This window comes from Podarcis liolepis (genome assembly GCF_965112155.1).
Source record: "Podarcis liolepis genome assembly, chromosome: 14".
Classification (NCBI taxonomy): domain Eukaryota; kingdom Metazoa; phylum Chordata; class Lepidosauria; order Squamata; family Lacertidae; genus Podarcis; species Podarcis liolepis.
Genome location: NC_139569.1, coordinates 45,668,808 through 45,691,953, shown reverse-complemented (window position 1 = coordinate 45,691,953; position 23,146 = coordinate 45,668,808). Strand labels below are relative to the sequence as shown.

At 46.2% G+C, this 23,146-nt stretch overlaps 1 protein-coding gene across 1 annotated transcript in view; it reads right to left on the bottom strand.

The window, feature by feature from the left end:
* Nucleotides 1-2,623: 2,623 nt before the first annotated feature.
* Nucleotides 2,624-23,146, bottom strand: part of INSYN1 (inhibitory synaptic factor 1) — a 113,844-nt gene continuing 93,321 nt past the window's right edge. The window contains exon 3 of the mRNA XM_083476019.1: nt 2,624-3,400. Coding sequence (XP_083332145.1) covers nt 2,732-3,400 — 669 coding nt within the window. The 3' untranslated portion in view covers nt 2,624-2,731. The remainder of the gene's footprint in view (nt 3,401-23,146) is intronic.

The following is a 23,146-nucleotide window of genomic DNA, read 5'->3' as shown; positions in this document are numbered from 1 at the left end:
AAATGGACAAAAGTACAAAGATTCACAAAATGTTTAGGGGTGTGCGTACCCTTGCGTCTCCCCAGAAAAAAGCACTGGGTGTACGGGGTTCTTCCCCTCCTCATTTTTTCCCCTGCGACAACCCTGTGAGGTAGGTTAGGTTGTGAGGCAAGGACTGGTCCAAGAGTCACCCAGTGAGTTTCATGGCTGACTGTGGATCCTGGGTTTTAGTCTCCTGGGTCCTGGTCCAACACTCTAACCACTGCACCACACTGACTTTAAGTTGTTTATGGCTTTAAATACTAACGTGAGCACATTGAATCGGCAAACAGTTTTCAAATGGGTTATACAGTCATACCTTGGGTTGAATACACTTCAGGTTGAACGCTTTCGGGTTGCACTTCACAGTGACGGAACGCATTACTTCTGGGTTTCGCCACTCGTGCATGCGCAGACGGTCAAAATGACATCACACGCATGCGTGGATGCAGCGAATCACAACCCGTGCATGCGCAGACGCGCAGTCACGGGTTGCGTTCACTTCAGGATACGAATGGGGCTCCGGAACGGATCCTGTTTGCATCCTGAGGTACCACTGTAAAGGTAAAGTTAAGGGACCCCTGACCATTAGGTCCAGTCGTGGCCGACTCTGGGGTTGTGGCACTCATCTCGCTTTATTGGCTGAGGGAGCCGGCGTACAGCTTCCGGATCATGTTACCAGCATGACTAAGCCGCTTCTGGCGAACCAGAACAGCGCACAGAAATGCCGTTTACCTTCCTGCCGGAGCGGTACCTATTTACCGTATTTTTCGCTCTATAAGACGCACCAGACCACAAGACGCACCTAGTTTTTGGAGGAGGAAAACAAGAAAAAAATATTCTGAATCTCAGAAGCCAGAACAGCAAGAGGGATCGCTGCACAGTGAAAGCAGCAATCCCTCTTGCTGTTCTGGCTTCTGGATTAGCTGCGCAGCCTGCATTCGCTCCATAAGACGCACACACATTTCCCCTTACTTTTTAGGAGGGAAAAAGTGAGTCTTATAGAGCAAAAAATACGGTATCTACTTGAACTTTGATGTGCTTTCAAACTGCTAGGTTGGCAGGAGCAGGGACCGAGCAACGGGAACTCACCCCGTCGCGGCGATTCGAACCGCCGAGCTTCTGATGAGCAAGTCCTAGGCTCTGTGGTTTAACCCACAGCGCCACCCGCATCCTGAGGTACCACTGTACAAACTTTAAATGACACCTTGGCCAACAGCCAATAATCTGGCAGCTGCATTTTGGACCAGCTGAAGTTTCTGAGTTGTCTTCAAGGGCAGCCCTGCCCAGAGAGCATGTTGCAGCAAAATAGTGTGAAGGTCACAGGGCGACCTTGGGCCAGTTGCAACCCCTCAGCTTAAACTACCTCATAGGTTTGGTGTGACGATAAAATTTGCAATGGAGGTGGGGAAAGGAAAGCTATTTAAAGAGGAGTGGAAAAATTTTGTTGAATATTTTGAAAACAATTGTATACAGTTGGAAATGTTGGCAGCATTAAAGTAAAATTCAACAGAATGATATATATTGAAGTGATGTAAGATAGGGAAATAGAATCGGATGGATATATCAAAATATGCAGGAATGGTGGAGAAGTTAAATGAACCTTGGAAGGGGAGGGAGGGAAGTTAATGAATGTATGGTATAACAGAAGATGTTCAATTTGAAATGTAAAATTTGAAAAGTTAATAAAAATTTGAAAACGCAAAGGAAAGCCAAGCCCTTTGGTGGAATGGATGGGGAGAGGAATATGAAAAAGAAGAACAAATCGCATGCACCTTCTCATTATCTTCCTGGTTTTCCAAGATGATAGTGGAGCAAGCTAGCCCAAATGTGGGCTGTGGAGTCTGAGAGGGATTCCTTTAGCATTTATGGCGGAAGAAACTCACAAACCTGTAAGTTGAGAGAGTCTTAGGATGTGTACATGCCATACATTAAAAGCACAGATGGTATGCAACTGCACTTTGCTCAGAGTAGACCTGATTTCAGTGCTTCTACTCTGAGTAAAACTTTGTTGAATATCTATATCAATAGCTTCCCCCAAATCATCCTGGGAATTGCAGTTTGTTGAGCTATGTGAGGGGTAAACTGCAGTTCCCAAGATCCTTAGCAGAAAGCCATGTACCTTCAATGTACAGTTTGTTATACAGCCTTAATATCAACAGATACTGGAGGATTCACAAGGCAGGTCAGAGCAACAGAGTCATCAGCTTGTCGTGGCTTCACATTGTATAAAAACAGGGAGCCTAATTTCCTTCCATATCACCTGCCCATCACCAGCTTTCTTCAGCCTCTTGAGATCAGTCTTGTTTCCCAAGATCTTTTGGGAGAGAGTGCTTGCCAATCACTCTGTTCAGAGAAACCTGGCTGATCTTCTGGGGCATATTTTTGGAGCTCTTTCAAGAAAGCCAAAAAGCACCTGCATCCTAAATAGAGGTGTGTGTGTGTGTGTGTGTGTGTGTGATATTTGTGAATAAGCACCACACATTGACTGAGCTGCAAAAAAAGGGAAGCCATTCAATAAATAAAACAGATCTTTTTTTTCAAAATAATCCCTGAGTCTCAACATTAATGGTTAGGTAGTTCACGATGATATCCTGCCACCATATTTTTTTTTTGTAATCATATCATTATCATTTATTGACTTAAATATATAGAGAGATTTATATATATCTGCAGCTTTCCCCTCTCCCCCAAACCCCTGCCCAGCTGGCGCTCAGTTCTTGCCCTTCGCTTTCTGTTTCCCCGAGACATAGGGCAGCACCGTTTGCGTGCTTTTGTCCGACACCGTTTGGGTGCTGCTGTTCCGCGTCAGCTTCCGCTGCTGAGCGCTACTCAGATGAGGCGACCGCCGCAGTGCTGCCTTGACGGCGGGCGCCGCCTTGAGTGTCGTCTCGCTCAGCTCCTCAGGAGGGTCCTCGGGAGGTGGGACATTGTCTGCTTCCTCGTCGTCGTCGCAACACAGGGCGTGGTAGAGGACTTTGTCACTGAACCGAACTCGTTCCCGTGTCCCAGGTGTCCTCTGGTGCTGGGCTTTGTGGCTCAGAGCAGAGCTGAAGGCCTCCTCGCTGGAAGAGTCTGGGGTCTCCACCCGGGGTCCATTGGGGGTCAGCACCCCGCCATTCATCAGCCGGTAGTCAGGCTGGCGCCCTTGTTGCTGCTCTGAGCCGTCGCCCGAATCGGACGGGGTGGAGGCTTCCAGGAAGGAGCAGAACTCCCAGCTGTCGGAGAGGATATCGGAGGTCATGAAATCGAGGTGCCCGAGGTCAAACATCCCACCTCCCTTCTCACTGCTGGATGTGCTGCTCACGGTGGCTGTGGTCCAGTCGTCCGGCTCCAGCTCAAACTCAAAGTCCGAAGTCAGCTTGTCAATCTGGCTCACCACCTTGGGGAGAAAGAGAGGGAGAGGGGTTAGGGAGCGGCTGCCAGCAGATTGGGTCACTTCCGCCAGCTTCTTCAGCATTTCAAGGCCCTAATTCCATTGACTGATTTTTATTTTGGTTAACATCTTTATTGAAAGTTCAAAAAGTACACAGCTATAGGTGCACTAAACATAGGTAAAGGGACCCCTGACCATTAGGTCCAGTTGCGGACGACTCTGGGGTTGCAGTGCTCATCTCGCTTTATTGGCCAAGGGAGCCGGCGTACAGCTTCCGGGTCATATGGCCAGCATGACTAAGCCGCTTCTGGTGAACCAGAGCAGCGCATGGAAACGCCGTTTACCTTCCCGCCGGAGTGGTACCTATTTATCTACTTGCACTTTGAGGTGCTTTCGAACTGCTAGGTTGGCAGGAGCTGGGACTGAGCAACGGGAGCTCACCCTGTCGCGGGGATTTGAACCGCCGACCTTCTGATAGGCAAGTCCTAGGCTCTGTGGTCTAACCCACAGCGCCACCCATGTCCCTGCACTAAACATGGTGAGATGTAAATAAAAGAGAGAAAAAGAAAAACAGAACCTGTGTAGAAGGAAAAATAAAGGCCCCCCTCCAAAAAAAACTATACTTTACAAGGTTGTTGTTGTACTTCACCAGATCTTAACCTACTGCTTTTTAGGGAGGGGATGAAGGGGTACAAATACTCCTAAACATTTTGCGAATCTACATTTGGCCTCATTGAGGGGCAGTATTTCAATATGAGTAGGAAAATGAGAGTACCCCTAAATACCTTTTTAGAAAAAAGCACTGTCTTAACATATTAAAATATTTGTAAGAATGATATTTGGAATCCATTCTCGTAATTCCATTGACTGATTGATTCCCAAAAGTATTTACATAGCAGCGTAACATAAATTGATTGGTTAGTTGTGTTTATAATCCCACCTTTTTCACCGGGACAGTCTGAGACAGAAGAGGCCATGCAAAGCACTGATTAACTGGGAGCCCATCTGCACTATATATTTAAAGCGGTTTCATACCACTTTAAACTGCCACTGCTTCCTTAAATAGCCCCATGGGAACTGTACATCTACAATACCCGGAGTGGTTTAACAATCAATGCCTCTTCCCAGGGAATTCTGGGAATTGTAGCGCTGGGATGGGAACAGTGTGTGTGTGTGTGTGTGTGTGTGTGTGTGTGTGTGTATCTCCTAACAACTCCCAGTATCCTCTTAACAGGCTGGTGTTATGTACTGAGTTGAATAGGATCCAAACTGCAGCAGTCTGATTGGTCCTAGAACAATAGGATCCAAAATGCAGCAGTCTGATTTGTCCTAGAACAATAGGATTCAGAATGCAGCAGTCTGATTGGTCCAAGAACAATGCAGCAGTATGATTGGTTGGCAGGAACCACCCAATCCTGCTCCAGATAGAAGTGAATCCACAACCTGATTGGCTTACAGTAGAATTCCGGAATTAGCCAATCATGTGCAGCCCATTGTGTAAATAATGTATATAAAGCAGATACTGCGAGGGGACTTTCATTCATTCCTCCTCACCACTATGAGCTGAATAAAGAGCATGAAATCACTTTGCGACTCGGAGTATATTTCACAGGCTATACTTCCCAAGTTGCCTGTGTGTGTGTGTGCCTCAACTGTTTTAAGTGGGATGATACTTCTTTAAATGCATAGTGCAGGTGGGGCTTGGGTTTCTGTGACATCGGGAAGAGCCCTGCTCATAAGTTAGACCATTTGCCCATCTAACTCAACGTTATTTGCAAGGAGCAGAGGTAGATCTTCAGGGTTTGAGATGGGGCTCTCTCCCAGCCCCCCCCCCCTTAGGGAAGCCAGGGATAGAATCTTGATGATTTCGCATGCAAAGCATGAGTTTTGCTGCTGATTTCTGCTCCTTTCTTTTCTCTCCCTGGGGCAGACAAGAGACAAACAACTGGAGGTTTGTTTTGTTGTTGTTTTTTTAAAGAAAAGGTGCTGTGACTTTTTAAAATAAAAAAAAGGTATAATAGTACAAATAGCATTTTCAATCAACCTGAAAAGACAAACAGCATATCAGAAGCATGGGAGAGAGAGGGAGAGCTGAAAGCAGGAAGGGATAACCTTTAGCAGTGGAAGGTATGTCTGGCAACTGAAGAGGAAAGGCTGAGCTTATTATGGTTTAGTTCAGGGGTCAGCAAACTTTTTCAGCAGGGGGCTGGTCCACTGTCCCTCAGACTTTGTGGGTGGCTGGACTATATTTTGGAGAGAGAAAAATGAATTCCTATGCCCCACAAATAACCCAGAGATGCATTTTAAATAAAAGGGCACATTCTACTCATGCAAAAAACATGCTGATTCCTGGACTGTCCGTAGGTCGGATTGAGAAGGCGATTGGGCCGCATCTGGCCCCCGGGTCCTAGTTTGCCTACCCATGGTTTAGTTATTAAATTTCTATACTGCCCACCATCCCAGGATCACAGGATGGTTTACAATATAAAAACACAAAAACTCAAAACAAATAAAAAAACAATACCCACCACACTATAAAAGGCCATAAATTGATTAATTAGCCAAAGGCCTGGGAGAGGAGGATTATTATTATTTTTTGCCAGGCAGCTGAAGATCTGTAATGACAGTGCCAGGTGAGCCTCTTTGGGAAGAGCATTCCATTCTGTCACCTCCTTTGGGCCAGACCTTAAAACCCTGCACTAACCAGAAGAGCTCTGCTGGACACCACAATGAAGATGCAATGGAGGTGGCAAAGTATGCCTTCTTTGTCGCCTTCACTCCTAACATGAGTTGGGCAGATGGTATGTGGGGACAACCCCGTGGGCAGGGCAACAAGGCAGTGGTGTAGCGTGGGTTGTCAGGGCCCGGGGCCAGGCAGAGTGGGGTGGTGTCAGGTAACTGACATCGGAGCTAGAGGCGGAGGGAAGGCTCTCAAATGATGCTGGAGAAGGGCCCAGCAGGGAGAGAAGCAGCTCAGCAGATGGGGAAGCAAATCAGCGCAACACCAGGGATAAAGGGGGGGCCGATGGGGGAATCGGCGAGAGGGCTCCAGGACTCTTCACCGGACACCAGCGGGGAGAGCACGGGTCCTCCGCTACCCACGCCCACCCTGCGCAGAAGACTTCCGAGCAGAGAGAGTAGGAGGAGACTTGGCGTCAAACAACTTTTATGTTGGAAAAGGTTTAAGAAATGCCCACTGACGGATTCTGCTAGCGACTGAGGCAGCCACGAAGTGAAGGGCTGTCCAGACAGAAAGGTTTAACAAGGCAACACAGCCAGGAGTGGCGGTAACTTACGCATGAGCAACCCATACTCATTACAGGTTGGGAGGGAAATGGAGGGAGTACACATGCGCGTCCAGCTCCTAATGTCACCCAGGTGATCTCAGCCACAGAAATAAGAAAAGAAGAATTGTTCCATTGCCTGGAGAGGTCACTTTCTGGTTTGTATAGATAAACTATTTTCAGTGGAGTCCAGCGATGGAAGGGTGCAGCTGTGTTGAGGCAGCACCAGGTGTTGAAATTTTGGAGCCCTGTGTCTGCCCCCCCATGCTATGCTACTGCAGTAAGGTGGACAGTAAAGCAGCAGAATCTGTAACCTGCCTCAATTGTCCACAGACAGCTTTCCAGGCCATGTGGCCATCATGACTACACCACTTCTGGCACAACGGAACACCGTGATGGAAACCAGAGCGCATGGAAATGCTGTTTACCTTCCCTCCTCAGTGGTACCTATTCATCTACTTGCACTGGCGTGCTTTTGAACTACTAGGTTGGCAGAACCTGGGACAGAGCAATGGGAGCTCACCCCGTTGCAGGGATTCAAACCACCAACCTTCTGATCGGCAAGCCCAAGAGGCTCAGTGGTTTAGACCACAGCGCTACCCGCGTCCCTACAAGATGGATGGGTCCACAGTCTGACTGTATAAAGGCAGCTTTCTGTATTCCTGCATACAGTGAGACAACTCATGCTGGCTCTTGGTTTTATGTACATCTACCCACACTCTGATAATGATGAAATATCTTATTGCTTGTACCAACTTTCCTCAATGTGGGTTTGTGTATTGCAACGATTTATTTTTTACATGCTTTGTCCCTGTGTGTGTTATCAGGCACCACCTACTCTGGGGAATTAATATCCCACGTGCAATTCTTTGAGATGCTTCTAATTGCATAGATCTGTAGTGTTACAAGCAGGCATAACTTGGTGGTTGGTTTTTTGTTTTGTTTTTTTGTTTTGTATTCTATACCAGTGTGATAATATCACGCCTCCAACATGGGTGTTGTACCATTCCCGCTATTTACAATGTTCAGGCAGTGAGTGTTGTTACTTATGTAGCCAAAACAGCACCACCCACGCACAAGAGGAAGGGATCTTCTGACTCCAGGGAATCCCTAAATATGGAGATTCCCTATGCAATTGATTCCCTATGCAATTGTCTTATTAGGATTTTTCAAAGCATAGAGAACCTCAAGATTTAGAGAGGAGGAGACAGTATTTGGAGGAGAATGTTACAAGGATGAGCGATCCACATTAAGCCGAGGTATAGACTGGCCCTCAGTGCTGTATTTCAAGCTAGCATAATATTACAATGCCTGCAACATGGGTCAGTGCCCATCAATAGCCCTTTCCTCCCTGAATTTGACCAGTCTCCAAGCCACCTGTCTTTTAAAGCCACCAGTCCTGCAGGGGCGAGTTCCATAGTTTATCTATGCACTGAGTGACGTACTTTTGTTGATCCGTCCTCAATCTTCCAACATTCAGCTCCTTGGATGTCCCTGAATTCTAGTGTCATGAAAACAGGAGAAAAAACTTTTCTCCATCAACTTTCTCCATGCCATGCATAATTGTATAAACGTCTATCATGTTGCCTCATACTTGCTTTTTCCCTGCACTAAAGGTAAAGGGACCCCTGGCCATTAGGTCCAGTCATGGCCGACTCTGGGGTTGCTGCGCTCATCTCGCTTTATTGGCTGAGGGAGCCGGCGTACAGCTTCCTGGTCATGTGGCCAGCATGACTAAGCCGCTCCTGGCGAACCAGAGCAGCGCACGGAAACACCGTTTACCTTCCCACCGGAGCGGTACCTATTTATCTACTTGCACTTTGACGTGCTTTCGAACTGCTAGGTTGGCACTTAAAAGTCCCAAATGCTGCAACTTTTCTTCACAGGGAGTCCTCCATCCCCTCAATGCAATGCAGGAATCTTTTTTTGCCCAATGTGTTGCCCAAACCCAAGACCCTGAAATTATGAGTCTCATGCTCTACTGACTGTGCAGAATGAAACAGCTTTGAAGAAATAGTTCCACGTGATTCAGGCATCACATGATTCCCCTCCTTTACTCTCCCATCTGTTGTTGTTATGGGCTTAGATTGCTGACGAAGGCCCAGTGGAATCTGGGTAATGTCCCTATTGCGCCATGAAGCTCTTGGGATAGTTAACAACTCTTCAGCTTAACCTATCTCACAGGGTTGGTGTGAAGATGATGATGATGAGGAGGAGGATTTATCTGTTGCTTGTTATCAAGTTACACGGGATACGGGTGGCGCTGTGGTCTAAACCATTGAGCCTCTTGGGCTTGCCAATCGGAAGGTTGGCAGTTCGAATCCCTGTGATGGGGTAAGCTCCCGTTGCTTGGTCCCAGCTCCTGCCAACTTAGCAGTTCGAAAGCACATCAAAGTGCAAGTAGATAAATAGGTACCGCTCCGGTGGGAAGGTAAACAGCGTTTCCATGCACTGCTCTGGTTTAGCCAGAAGCGGCTTAGTCATGCTGACCACATGACCTGGAAAAACTGTCTGCGGACAAACATCAGCTCCCTCGGCCAGTAAAGCGAGATGAGCACCGCAACCCCAGAGTTGTTCGCGACTGGACTTAACTGTCAGGGGTCCTTTACCTTTTTTTGTTTGTTATCAATTTCTCCTAGAGACTTTCAGAACAGAAACTAAGCACACCACTGCGCTCCTTGTTGGAGCTCATAAAATACTGCTATTACTGCCATTTAATTACCACAGAACCAGACATTGATAATAACCAGTTGAAAGAAAAAAGTTCCTGCTTCAAAACTCGCAACCTAGCGAAGGCCACACAATTAAAATACCGCTTAGGCTGCAATGTTCCATATACCAGCATTCCTCAGTGCTGGTCAACGTGATCGATGTTCTCCATGGTATATGGCAGCCTTCCCTAACTTGGTGCCCTCCAGAAATTTTGGACTACAACTTCCGCTAACCCTAAGGCAGTTGTAATCCAAAACATCTGGCTGATGCCCGGCTGGGAATCACAGGCGTATATCATGGAGAACATCAATTGGATTTCCAACCAAGCATGCAAGCGACTCTTGGAGCATCAGTAAAGCAACTGCCATTTCCCTTCCCTTCCCTGCCCAACCATAAACATTACACTTATGCAAACCACCACCATGGCCACCACAAGTCAGTAGCCCTTGGGGTGGCTTCTGGTTGCATTCCTTCAAAAGCCCAGTAGATGGGGATGCTTATCTGCCAAGCCAAGCAGAGCCGATCGCTTCTGGGAGAGGAATAAGGCTTTTAACAATTGCCTCAAGTATACCCTCAGCAAATGCCATTTGACTGTGAGTAATTCCTTTTTGAGCATCCTCATATCCCCCCAAAAGGAAGATCGTGAGCATGCATGCAGTCCGAGAGTCACGTTCAATGCTTTTCACATTGCAGCAAAGCCACAGGCTGGCAACTGCCCCAATGGGGATTGCCATGAAATAGCAGAGGGGCAAGTCTGACATGCTCCAGAAAATGCAATGGATGAATGCAATGGTTAAGCACTTGGTCAGCTTTTGTCAACCTGGTGTCTTATCTGGGTTGTAGACCCATTGAGATTAATGCCCGTGAGTAACTAGGGTCTATCCAATTCAGTGGGTCTGCTCTGAGTAAAAGTTAGCTGAATACAACCCCATATGGACCTGGAGGACCCAGAAAGCTGTTTGTGCCAGCTGGCAAAGGAGAAGAGGGAAGGGAGCGCCCAGCAAATCTATCTGCAGGTCTCTGCCTAACAGCCTAATGGATCTTAGGGCCCATGAGCTTCTTCAGGACTGGGAAGGGGAAAGAAACACCGGTTGCGGCTCATTGGCAGTCTATTTATCTTTCCAGTATGCTTTTTGCTCTGTTGCTGCTGTGGACGAGCGGTGAGAGATTCCTGCATTGCAGGGGGCTGGACTATGTTTGTGGGCAACGATCCTGCCACTCTACTTGGGTTGAGAGCCTGGATTGGTTGGAGAGTAAGGGGGAGGCGAAAGGAGTTAAGTTACCCAAAAGCCAAGGCGTGAGAATCTGCTGGCATGGAGAAAGGCCCCCTTTGGGTTAGAGACATAGAGGGAGGCAGTGGGCTGCCGTAAGTTGGGAAAGACCTGTTTGAATGTCTCGTTTGGTTCCTCCCAGGCATTTGGTTAAACTTGAAATATTAATTTTTGCTATTGTGCTTTTGCTTCTTTCCCTTACGACAGAATTGCTATTTATGTTATTTTGTAATTTTTGTCTCTTGTTTTTCTCTGTTTATTTGGATTACTCTGTAACCTGCTCTGTGACTAAAAACATTCCACGAAGAATAGGCTATAAATACTGTACAGTAAATAAATCAATAACAATAATAAAAATGTGTTTTGGACAACGGCTCTCATCTGCCCCAGCCATCGCAGCCAGTGGGGGCTGATGGGAATTGTAGTCCAAACCTATGGAGGGGTTGTGAGGGTTTTTTTGGGAGGGTGTCAGTCAGTATGATGCCTGAGTCCCTTCTAATCCCTGGGATCCCGGATCCAGCAAGGGTTAAAACTCTAACGGAGGATCCCTTTGTTGAACTAGTGGGGCAAGTTTCTTTGTGAGTTAATGGCCCTAAAGACAGTAATGAAAGACAAAAGGGCAGGCCCTCTCCCTCAGCTGGCTGCTAGTGGGGGGACAAGAGACATGCAGTTGTGTGTGTGAGAGGGGAGGCTGCAGGCATAAGCTAGAGAGACGGAGTCATGCTTGATTTCTCTCAGATCCAAGGCTCTGACTGTGGGAGAAGAAAAGATCATCTGGAGTGTTAATGCTGTGAGTCCCTCCATCTTAGGCTCAGGTTATAAAGGGACCCCTGACCATTAGGTCCAGTCGTGACCGACTCTGGGGTTGTGCCGCTCATCTCGCTTTACTGGCAGAGGGACAGCTTCCGGGTCATGTGGCCAGCATGACTAAGCCGCTTCTGGCGAACCAGAGCAGCGCACGGAAATGCCGTTTACCTTCCCGCTGGAGTGATACCTATTTATCTACTTGCACTTTGACGTGCTTTCAAACTGCTAGGTTGGCAGGAGCAGGGACCGAGCAACGGGAGCTCACCCTGTTGCGGGGATTCGAACCGCTGACCTTCTGATCGGCAAGTCCTAGGCTCTGTGGTTTAACCCACAGCACCACCCACGTCCCTAGGCTCGGGTTGTATATATGTGTAAATAAACCATATACAGTGGTACCTCGGGTTAAGAACTTAATTGGTTCTGGAGGTCTGTTCTTAACCTGAAACTGTTCTTAACCTGAGGTACCACTTTAGCTAATGGGGCCTCCTGCTGACGCCACGTTGCTGACGCTTGATTTCTGTTCTCATCCTGAAGCAAAGTTCTTACCCCGAGGTACTATTTCTGGGTTAGCGGAGTCTGTAACCTGAAGCGTCTGTAACCCGAGGTACCACTGTATCCTAAAGACACCAAGTCTCCACTGTCCCTCATTCCAAGGAAACCAAACCCTGAAGAAGTGTCTGGAACCCCAAGAATCTTGCACTGCTTGGAGATTGGGGTGCTTTGGTAACAGAGGGCACCAGGCTGGCAAAGACTAAACTTAGCTATTCATGAAAGCACTTGATACATTTTGAGACAACGGGATAAGAAATGCACCAGGACATTAATAGCTTTCAACAGACAGTGACTGGATCCCAATAGTTCATTTCTTTGATTTTTGCTTTTAAAAAGTGTGTATTGCTTACAAGATGAAAAAGAGGAGCGCAGTAGATGAAATTTATGCAGGGTTCCCCCCCCCCCCCGCTTGGTCTTATGCAGAGGGTATGGTTATGCAATTAATTGAACAGGCAATCAGGGGGAATTTAAATCAAATAACGTTCCCAGTCAGAGCACATTATAGGCCTCATATGAAGAGTTAGCATGCAAAGCTCTGACAAGGGGGAGGTTGAAAGCTTCCTGGAGGAGAGGGCTGGCGTGAGAGAGAAGGGAAACACCTGAGAGACTTCAGCCTATGTTCTGAGCTTGAGCTCGTTCCCCCTCAGGTATTTATGGGAGCCACCGCTCAGAGGTGCAAGAAGTCTTGATCACGACTCAGCTGAGCAACCCCTGTTGACCCTATGCTGCGATGCACTCTGGTTCTGGTTGGGTGTGGCAGTTTTAGTATACCTGATGTAATGGCATGCGAGTTGTGCATTTTAAACTGTGGAGCGTTATTGTCTTGTTCACATTCATTATTGTAGATTGTACACCCTTTGCGGAAGAATTCTTAATTTGATTATGTGTAGCACAGTGTATGCTGATATGTAAATAAATTCACTGAATGGCGGTTTTGTGTCGCTCGCTATGAACACCAACCTTCCTGTGGCAAGTTTTGTTTGCCCTTTTCCCCTCTCTTCCCTATGGGATGGCATTAACTATGCCAGCTCCAGGGCACCAGCTCTAGGGGAAGAGTCATAGCTCAGCAGCAGACCAACTTCCTTGCCTGCACAAGGTCCCAGGTCAATCCCCACCATCTTCAGGTATGCCTAGGAAATATTGGACATTTGAGAATCATCATCATCATCATGAAGCACAATGCAAATGAAACACAATGCAAATTGTGGATGGGCTGCGGGAGTCATCAGTTACTTAGATGACTTGAAAGAGGTTTAGAGACATTCATGGATGATGAGGCTATCAACCAGATGGACCTTTCTTCTGACCCAACAGGACACCGGACTGCACATGACAGACTGTGCCACCAGTAAATGCATGGGTACCATTGGATATAGTCAGTGGGATAGCTATCTTGAAGATCCACAGCTTAGTGGTAGAGCATCTGCTTTGCATGTAGAAAGTCTCAGGTTCAAAGCCCAGGTAGACATGAGAGAGACCCCATCCGAAATGATGGAGAGCTGCTGGCTGTCATTGTAGACCAGGCATAGGCAAACTCGGCCCTCCAGATGTTTTGGGACTACAACTCCCATCATCCCTGACCACTGGTCCTGTAGGGATGGTGGGAGTTGTAGTCCCAAAACATCTGGAGGGCCGAGTTTGCCTATGCCTGTTGTAGACAATACTGAACTAAAAGGCCCAAGGATATGACTCAGCACGAGGCAACTTCCTATGTATGTCCCATGAAAGGTCACACAAGTATTCCAGCCCCGTCTATTTGCTCCCTCTTGTAATCATTATGCATTATGTTTTCATTATACACATCCATCACTGGTCAGTGCTGACACTGCACTCAAGGAGAGTGAGTCTGAAGTTCATCCATGTAGTTGTAGCATTGCTCTCCTGCACCGGGCAGTGCAGACGCTCAAGGAGAAAGTGACTAGGAAACTACAAGGCAATTAGCTATCCCTCAGCCATCACTTCTAGTTTGCAATCGTGGGAGATTTAGGGACTTGTTTGGCATGAGGCTGAATCTTCTGAACCCCCCGGCACGCTAATAAGCATCCAAGGGTGATTGCTTGTCCTCCATGGATCTGACTAATCCTCTTTGAAAAGTCAATTATCCTATTGGCCTTCATAAGATGCCACTGAGTGTCACAGGTAGAGAGGTGCGTGTGCATATGTGTCTCTGTGCTTGCGCAATATGAAATGCAGTGACAGTAACTTAAAACTGTCTTGTTAAATCAACTGCCTGTACATTTCACTGAGTCCTTTTTAGATCTACTTTTATGGCAGAAAGCAAATATACTAGCTCCCCGTTCCTGGTAACAGCACCATTAATTATCTTATTGTATCTTCAGTCGGTGTACTTCTTTGACTTGTAGGCTCTCTTAGTTCTTCATTTTACAAGAATACTCTCTTTTCAGGTCTTACATGTCCATAATGTTCATTCTAGCCATTTATAAAGCACACGTGCTTCTCTCAATGTACATATTCTTTTGAAAGCTGCCCTTTCTCCTATGTACGAGTTACATTAAGTTTGCCCATTTCTGCCAGTTCCAGCTGGCTATTCCCATACAGTGAGGACTAGTGGCTTCCCGCTCCATTTACATGTCTGCCTATCTGTCCTTCTGTCATTAATATGTTTCATATTTGGGATTTTAGTCCATTTGAAATCTCCACCCCAATCCAATTAAACAAAATTAACATGGGATTTCAGCTGTGTTCAAACTTCCATCTACTGTGCACTCCACTGCTTTTCCAAGGCTGGACTTTTAATCTGTATGTACTTGATGTTCTCTAAAATGCATATGCACCCTACACATAACTTTGCCATAAAATGCTACTGTTGGATGTGTTCTTTCTCAAGCCAGCTTCATGCCGATCAGAGTCCTTAAGGTGTTCCTAATTCATCTCCAGCCAAGGTGTGAAGACATCCCTGCCCCATCAATGCTGCTTGGTGTGTACACAGACAGCAGTGAATCTGAGACTAATGAAGCCGTGCTGATGTGAGCAGCTTGGGGTGTATTTGTGTGTTGAGTGGGAAGAGCCGTGAAATGCACCAGGGGAGAACTTCACTGTGGTCTACAGTTAAAGTGAGCACACCCTTAATTTGCACCCTGTGATTTGCACCATTATATCTATGCTTTGTCCCCAGGAATAATATTTATATATTATAATTATATTTATATATTTTGATTTTGTTCTGTGAACTGCCCTGAGACCTCTGGGTATAGAGCAGTCAGTAAATAAATAAATACATAAATAAATAGGTTTTTGGCAATCCAACCATATATGAACCAGATGCCCATTCATAGCTAGAAACGTCCAGCACCTGAACCTCATATCTGAATAGATCTTATCCAGCTGAGCAGGTGTTAATAAATACCATCGTAGTAACAATGTATACAGGCTTTATTGACAAATTTAGAGTTGACCTCTTTACTGAATATCACATCATATTCCTTTTTTTTTTTTTTTGTTCTGCTCAATTAGCACCCAGGTCTCTTTTCCATTATCATTTAATTATATGCCTCTCATTTCCTAGGTTCTTTGTAACTGCTTGCTAACAAACCTTTTGCCATAATGTCATCTTTCTCAATCTTACCGTGACCTTTCAAAGGAAAAAAACCCAACTCAATTTATTCTTCTATCTAATTTTCCTCCATAGACAAAGCATTCTAGTTCCCCCATTGCTTTGTGCTGCCCATCTTTTACGCCAGTTAGGCTGCTCTACAATACTGTACTATTCTAGTGGTTGTACTCAGGGCTTTTTTACAGCTGGAAACTCTGTAAACACCTCTCAGGTCAGCACCATTTGCCGTTCTAAGAGAAGGAGGCAGGTGTTCATGGTGAGTTCCAGCACCTCTTTTTTTCTAGAAAAGTAGCACTGGTTATACTATAGGCCTTTTGAGAACTGCTTGAACTATGGATCTAAGTTCTGGATCTGTGGCTCTCTAGATATATCTGGACTATGACCAATGATCAGGGATGAATGGAGTTGTCACCTAGCAACATCTGGATGGCCACAGACCCCCCACCCTTCCATGAAATGGGGAAACAAGCACAAGTAGTTAAAGTAAGGTAAAGGGACCCCTGACCATTAGGTCCAGTCGTGGCCGACTCTGGGGCTGCGGCGCTCATCTCGCTTTACTGGCTGAGGGAGCTGGCGTACAGCTTCCGGGTCATGTGGCCAGAGCAGCACATGGAAATGCCGTTTACCTTCCCGCCACAGTGATACCTATTTATCTACTTGCACTTTGACGTCCTTTTGAACTGCTAGGTTGGCAGGAGCAGGGACCGAGCAACAGGAGCTCACCCGACCTAAACCGCCGACCTTCTGATCGGCAAGCCCTAGGCTCTGTGGTTTAACCCACAGCGCCACCTGCGTCCCTTAGCACTGGTTATACTATAGGCTTTTTGGGACTATGCTTGAACTATGGATCTAAGTTCTGGATCTGTGGCTCTCTAGATGTATCTGAACTCCAACTCCCATCAGCCCCAGACACTATGACCAATGATCAGGGATGGTGGGAGTTGTCACCTAGCAACATCTGGATGGCCACAGACCCCCCACCCTTCCATGAAATGGGGAAACAAGCACACGTAGTTAAGGTTTAATTCATTTCTTGAGTATTCAACCAAGGCATCTGTTTCATTGCCAGCTTGTTTGTTTTGATCAGGGATGGGAAACTTGTGGTCCTCCAGATATTACTGAATTCCAACCCCCATCATCCCTGACTATTGACTATGCAGGCTCAGCTGAAGGGAGGTGGAGTCCAGCAACATCTGGAGGGCCAATGGTCCCTCATCCCTGGTTTAAAGGCTGTATCATTTTGCCGAAATGGCAAAAATGACCAGAAGAATCCAAAATCAGGAAGACCAAAATTTTAATAAAGAATGGGGGAAGATTATAATTTATCTTAAAAACCATAGTAAACAGTTATAATTGTTTGTAGGATTGGAATAACACTTGTAGTTTAATGGTGAATTTTGGATATAATGGAGATGTAAAAGACTGGGATTATTATAAAAGATGCAGGGGGAAATGATTACTAATAGGACCCACAAAGGGGAGGAGGGAAGTCCAGAAGATTCTAGGGAATCTCGTCTTTATGTTGTATGTTGGATATGTGATTGTAAAACTGTAATTTGAGAAACCAAATAAATAAATAAATGTAAAACAAACAAATAAATACTGTATCAATGGATATTTGCAGTGTATCTCTCATCATCAACTGCTTTGGAGAGAAGGCAAACAGAGGCGGAATGAATACAAGAAGCTGCCTTACACTGAGCCAGATCATTGACCCATCTAGATTATAGCAGCAGCTCTACAGGGATTTAGGCAGGTGATGTTGGGGATTGAAGCTGGGACCTTTTGCATGCCAAACCTGTGTTTTACACCTGAGCCATAGCCCTTCCTCTGTATGTAGTCACTATGCCTTGCTTGGCAACTTACTGGAGGGATATGGCTGTGCTGGGCCTGGGGGTAACCTGTGAAACACGGACCAGGACCGGACCGGTATCCGGAGGTTCCACTAGAAGTCAGTCCAACAGGACCAAGGCAGGACATGAGGCAGGAAACCAGGCAAGGACAAGTACAGGATCTAGCATACACCACCTGGGGTGGGGTCCAACAACCTTTTATCGTTGTCGGGGTAATGGCCGGTCCTGATCCCCCAGCGACTCACCTCCCTGTTTCGCCCGAAGGCGAGCACTCCTCCTGCGAGTACTCAGGTCTCTCCTTCTCTCAGACCTGAGTCTCTGCAGCTTGGGAGATGTCGATGGGTTACTAGACCCAGAGGCCGCCTCAGCCTCTCCTGACCCAACTGGCAGTGGAGCAGCTGCACATGATTGCCCAGCAGAGGGCAAGAGGTCATCCCCGCACCTGGAGCCAGGGCAGGCTCAGGCCCCTGACTCGGCCCAGCTGGTGCTTGTTGCAGGGGAACCTGTGAAGATTGGGGCTTTTCAGGATCAGGCCCCAGACTTGGTTCAAATGATGCCTGAGGCAAAGGATCCGGTGCAGACTGAGACTCCTCTGGTTCCGAGTCCGAGCCCGAGTCCCAGGCCATCACAATGCCTGAGTCTTGTTGGAAATAGGATGGTGGGCTAGATGGACTTTCAGATGGACCTAGTATAGTTCTGTTAGTTCTGCCCTCCTATAATTCCATGCTTCCCTCCCATAGTTAAGCCCTGGCTGCAACTCGTCTTATACCTTAGTCAGCTTCCTTGCTTTTCTACCACGGTGTGGGCTTGGCAGGGTTAGGCACGAGAGATGAGTAATCCTGAAGGGGTGTGTGGTGGGAGGTGCAAAAGAAAAGCTCATCCAGGATGGCTTCAGATGATGAGTTCTTTCATGCAGGCCCTATTTTGTTGGCACACATCCCCCCTTTTTGGAGCACTCATTGCCTCTTACTGATTCAGGCATCCCCCTTCTCAGGCACACATGCTATAATAAGGCATGAGTGTGCTTGGCTTCTACTCAAGCGAAAAGAGGGAAGCTGGATCTTTGTTTAGATTGGGAAAAGGCTGAAGAACTGTCCATGGTGCTGGAGGCCACAACGGTGCTGCTGGATTGGATCAAAGTTCTGTATCGGGGTAGCCAACTTGTTGCCCTCTAGATGTTGCTGGCATCCAACCCTCATCAGCCCCAACCAGCATGGGCAATGGACAGGAATGATGGGTCTTGTAGTCCAAAAACATTTGGAGGACACTGGTTGGGGCTTATGGGAGATGGAGCCCAATAACATCTAGAGGACACCCCATTGGCTACTATACTATACTATACTATACTATACTATACTATACTATACTATACTATACTATACTATACTATACCATACCATACCATACCATACCATACCATACCATACCATACCATACTATACTATACTATACTATACTATACTATACTATACATCTTGTTATGATGCAGCTATCTTTAACCTTGTGCCCCCCTGATGTTTTGAATTGCATGTCCCATCAGCCCCAGTCATCATGGTCAATGGTCTATAACATACCTTCTAATTCATGATAACATTTTGTGCAAGAGCACCTGTATCAGCAACTTGGTAACAACGTGGATTTGTGAACAGGCTTTTTGCTGGAAGCAAATAAAACAGAAACGAGTGCTAAACTTGTTCTAGAGTCTGCTATATTTCTGGAAGCAGCTTTTACACCATGTGAAAACTTAAATATAATAGGGGGTGGGAGGGAATTAACATTGGGAAAATGGAACGAACGGCTTTGTGAATGCAGCCTGGTTCTATGGTGTGATCTAGGAACGTGTGCAGGGCTGGGGAACCAGTGACCCACTAGGTAATGTTGGACTCCAGCTCCCATAAGCCCCAGCCAATGTGGCCAATGATCAAAGATGATGGCACTTGTAGTCCAACAACATCTGGAGGGCCACAGTTTCCCCAGCCTTGCACTAGTGTGGTTTCAGATTGAGATTCCAAGTTGGAATTGGAATCCAATGACTGCTTGGCATGGAGTGTGCACAAGTTCCCCATTACTGATTTAAGGAATTAGATCCCCCCCCCCCTCAGAAGGCAGGTGAGTTCAATGTCATGGTAGGAATACAAGTAATCAAGTCTATTTCATCACTTTTGCAACGGGCCGGAGCACAGATAAGTGCAAGACATATTCTCTGTTCCTCCTTTCGCCTTGCTAGATACATACTCTGCCTGTTTAGGTTGTTAAATCTCTGGAAGAGGCAGTGCTATTTCATTCCCAATTTATACTGCATTCTGCACAGGAGGACCCGGTCTGACCTGCCTGTGCTGCTGCAAGACAAATCGCTATGTGTAAAAAAGGCTGGTGAGGATTTAATTTCCTGTACTTTAATAAGCAATGTGATTAGAAGGAGCCCAGATAGTTTCCTAGAGACAGATGGGGAAGATCGGTTTTGCCCTGCTCTGGCAAATCTGGGAGAGCCCTCAAGGCTTTGAATGAAGTCTAGCAGAGACTACGCTGCCATGAGAGACCAGCACAAGCTATGCAAGCTTCCAAGTCATCAAGGAAGGGCCACACAGGGCAGGACCTGGGTCAGGTCTCAGTGCAGACTCCCAGTGCAGACTTCTTTGCTTGGACAAAGGCCTCAGCTCAAATGAGAACCCAAACCAGCCTCCCCCAACCTGGTGCCCTCCATATATTTTGGACTGCAAATCCCATCAGCCCCAGTCACTACGGCCAGTGGTAAGGAATGATGGAAGGCTGCAGTCCAACCAGCCCAGGTCCAAGGCTTCTGGGTTGATATGCATTCCTAAACAACTACAGCAAGTAAGAATGTCACTTGTTTCTTAAGTCACATTCCAGTTTCCTAGCTGTATGAAGGGTGCAGCCATTGGACTAACAGAACAACGAGCATAGGCTGCTGGTTGAGATAAACCTGTAAAGAAACAGGACATGGCTGGTCTTTTATGGGATGGGGAAAACCCCACATTGGCAGCTTACAAAGGTTATGAAAGCCAGTTGAGGAACAAAAGGCTAGGCCACTTGGAAAAAGCTATGGCCTCAGTATCGGTGTGCAACTCTCACATCTCCAGGTGGGCCTTGTATTGTATCTACCCTCAGTGCCATGACCAGAGATCTCCTAGCCAGCCTAGTTTCTCATAATGTCATGGCTGGAACCAGGCCTGCTCAGATGTTCAGGATTTTCTCAGTGACCAACTTAAATCCATCAGGGATGATATATTCCACCAGAATTAGCATATGATTCTAAAGAACACCTCAAGAATCCCTGAGGATCTGTGACCATGGCACCATTCATGGAGATTCTCTGGATGGCAGTGCAGATGCTTGCAGTGTTCCTTCTAGATCTATTGACCATTAGAAGGAGTTTGGGCACCAACATACCAAATTCTCCCAGGTCCAGGGGTGGGTAGTCCATCAAGTTCTTTGTGAAACCTGATAAACCGAACTGTTTTGTAGTAAGTGCACCTGGGAGATGACCAAGAATTGGGTTGGGAGTAGGGAACCACCAAGTTGCAACTTCAGTGTGTAAGAATACAAAAAGAAGGAGAAATCATAACTGTTCATTATAAGATTCGCTGGGAAGGGGTACCACTATATATGGAGAAGCATTACTTGTAGCAAAGATTAGTTATGCTTGGGCAAATGGAACCATTAAAAGGGATATTTATATAATTGTACAGACAAGTATTCAGAACCATACTATATATTGGCCAGTTGATCAACAAAGACAGACCACATCAAAATATGTTATATTCTTCAACTGGTTGACCATGTGATTCATTTTTAGAATTAACTGCTCTGCTTCCCAAAATCACAAAATTGATGATTTTATAACAAAGACCCATGTCCTGCAATGACTATATTAAAAAACATATGCTTTTGTAGCTGCTCACTGTATTGCAGCTTAATGCACAAATTATGATCTCACCTGCCATGCAACAAAGGTAATCTCCCAGCCACAACACATGATGCGGTCTATTGGTGTGATAGGATTATTTTGCTTGCTTACATGATTATTCCGCCTTTACTGAGGTTGCTGACCAAAGCCACCTATTCATGATTACATGATTACACAGAACTGTAATTGACTACCACCACAAAAAGGAAGGAAGGAAAAGGAGAAAGTGCGGGGGAAATAATTTAAGACTTTCTTATGACTTAAAAGCACAAAAGTGGGGAATGTAAGACCAAAACTGACCTGATGGCCCCCATAATGGATTTGTGTAGGTACTGACATGGCGAAAAGTGAAAGTGATGTTGGAAATTGCCTGTGAAGCCGTAGAAACCACAAACAGCCTTTAAACTGATAAGTGTTCTCTTAGTATTGTTCAGCTCCTTTTTACTAATCAGCAGGTTGCACATAGTTCTGAGCGTTGTGGTGCCTATAAATTTTGGCTGTATTAGAGGGCTTCACAGAGAACTCTTTAACTGCCAGAGGGATCTGCATCAGTCTGTTTTCTCTCCGTGCAATTGCCTGTATGCTTTCATAAAGTGTTTCTATCTATAAACTAAATGCAGAGTAGAGCTTCCTTTCTTTCAAGCTAAGAAATAAAAGAAACAACAAAAATATAACTAAAAATCATTACGAATATTCCATGTAATGGATGTGCCATCCCCCATCTTCAACCTGAAATCTACAGATAGTCTGTAGACCGCCTGCGTGAAGTTTGTGGGCTACAGTTTGAGAACCTCTGGGACCAGGATATCTGAGAGGTACCCCCTTATATACCCAACTGATCACTTTGCTCTGCAGGTGAGGGCCTCCTGCGAATACTATCTTATCAGGAAGTCTGTGTAGGAATCAGGCCTTTTGTGTCGTGGGACCTTCCCTTTGGAATTCCTTCCCCTTGAATATTAGGCAGGCACCATCTCTGTTGTCTTTTTGGCAACTGCTGAAGACCTTCCCCAACCGAATGCCCTCCAGATATCGGTTTGATGTTGACTCCCATTATCACCGACCATTCATCAGCCTACCTAGGGCTGATGGGAGTTGGAGTCCAACACCATCTGAATGGGGACAGTTTGAAGAAGGCTGCACTGTGCATCATTCCAGACATTCTGCGAAAATAAACCTGGTAGCCACAAGCTCTAGGAGGAACGCTAGCGAGTTCTGCACTCGACAATCCTCGATCTGCACACACTCAAAACAACCAAAACACCTCTCTTTCTCTCTCACACACTGTCCTCCTGCTTCCTCCCCATAGAGAACTGAACAGGGAACAACATGGGGACAAAACCGGAATTAGTTGTCTCTGCTTCCCTGACTCTGGCTCCATCAACAATTTCCCTCCCTCACAGTTCTAAGTGTACAGAGGCCACCACTGTAGAGAAGAGCCCCCGAGTCTGTGCAGAGTTCTGATATATGTGCCCCAGGATATAATAACGATAACTGTGTTGTTCTTACCCCTGCCTCAAGCTGTTGGATCTGGTCCCTGAAAGAGTCCCAGACACCTCCCTATTTCCATCTGTGAAATATTGGAAGCTGTTAATAAAGCAGCCAACAGCTTGGTAAAATCATAATGTACACTGCTTATATATTATAGGTACATTCTCCATTAATTTTTCATTGCGGTTTCACTTTAGCGGCTACCACGGAACGTAGTGCTCTGCGACTGTTTTATTACAGTAACGGAAGACAGGGGATTCTACAGCGGCACAGAGCAGGAATG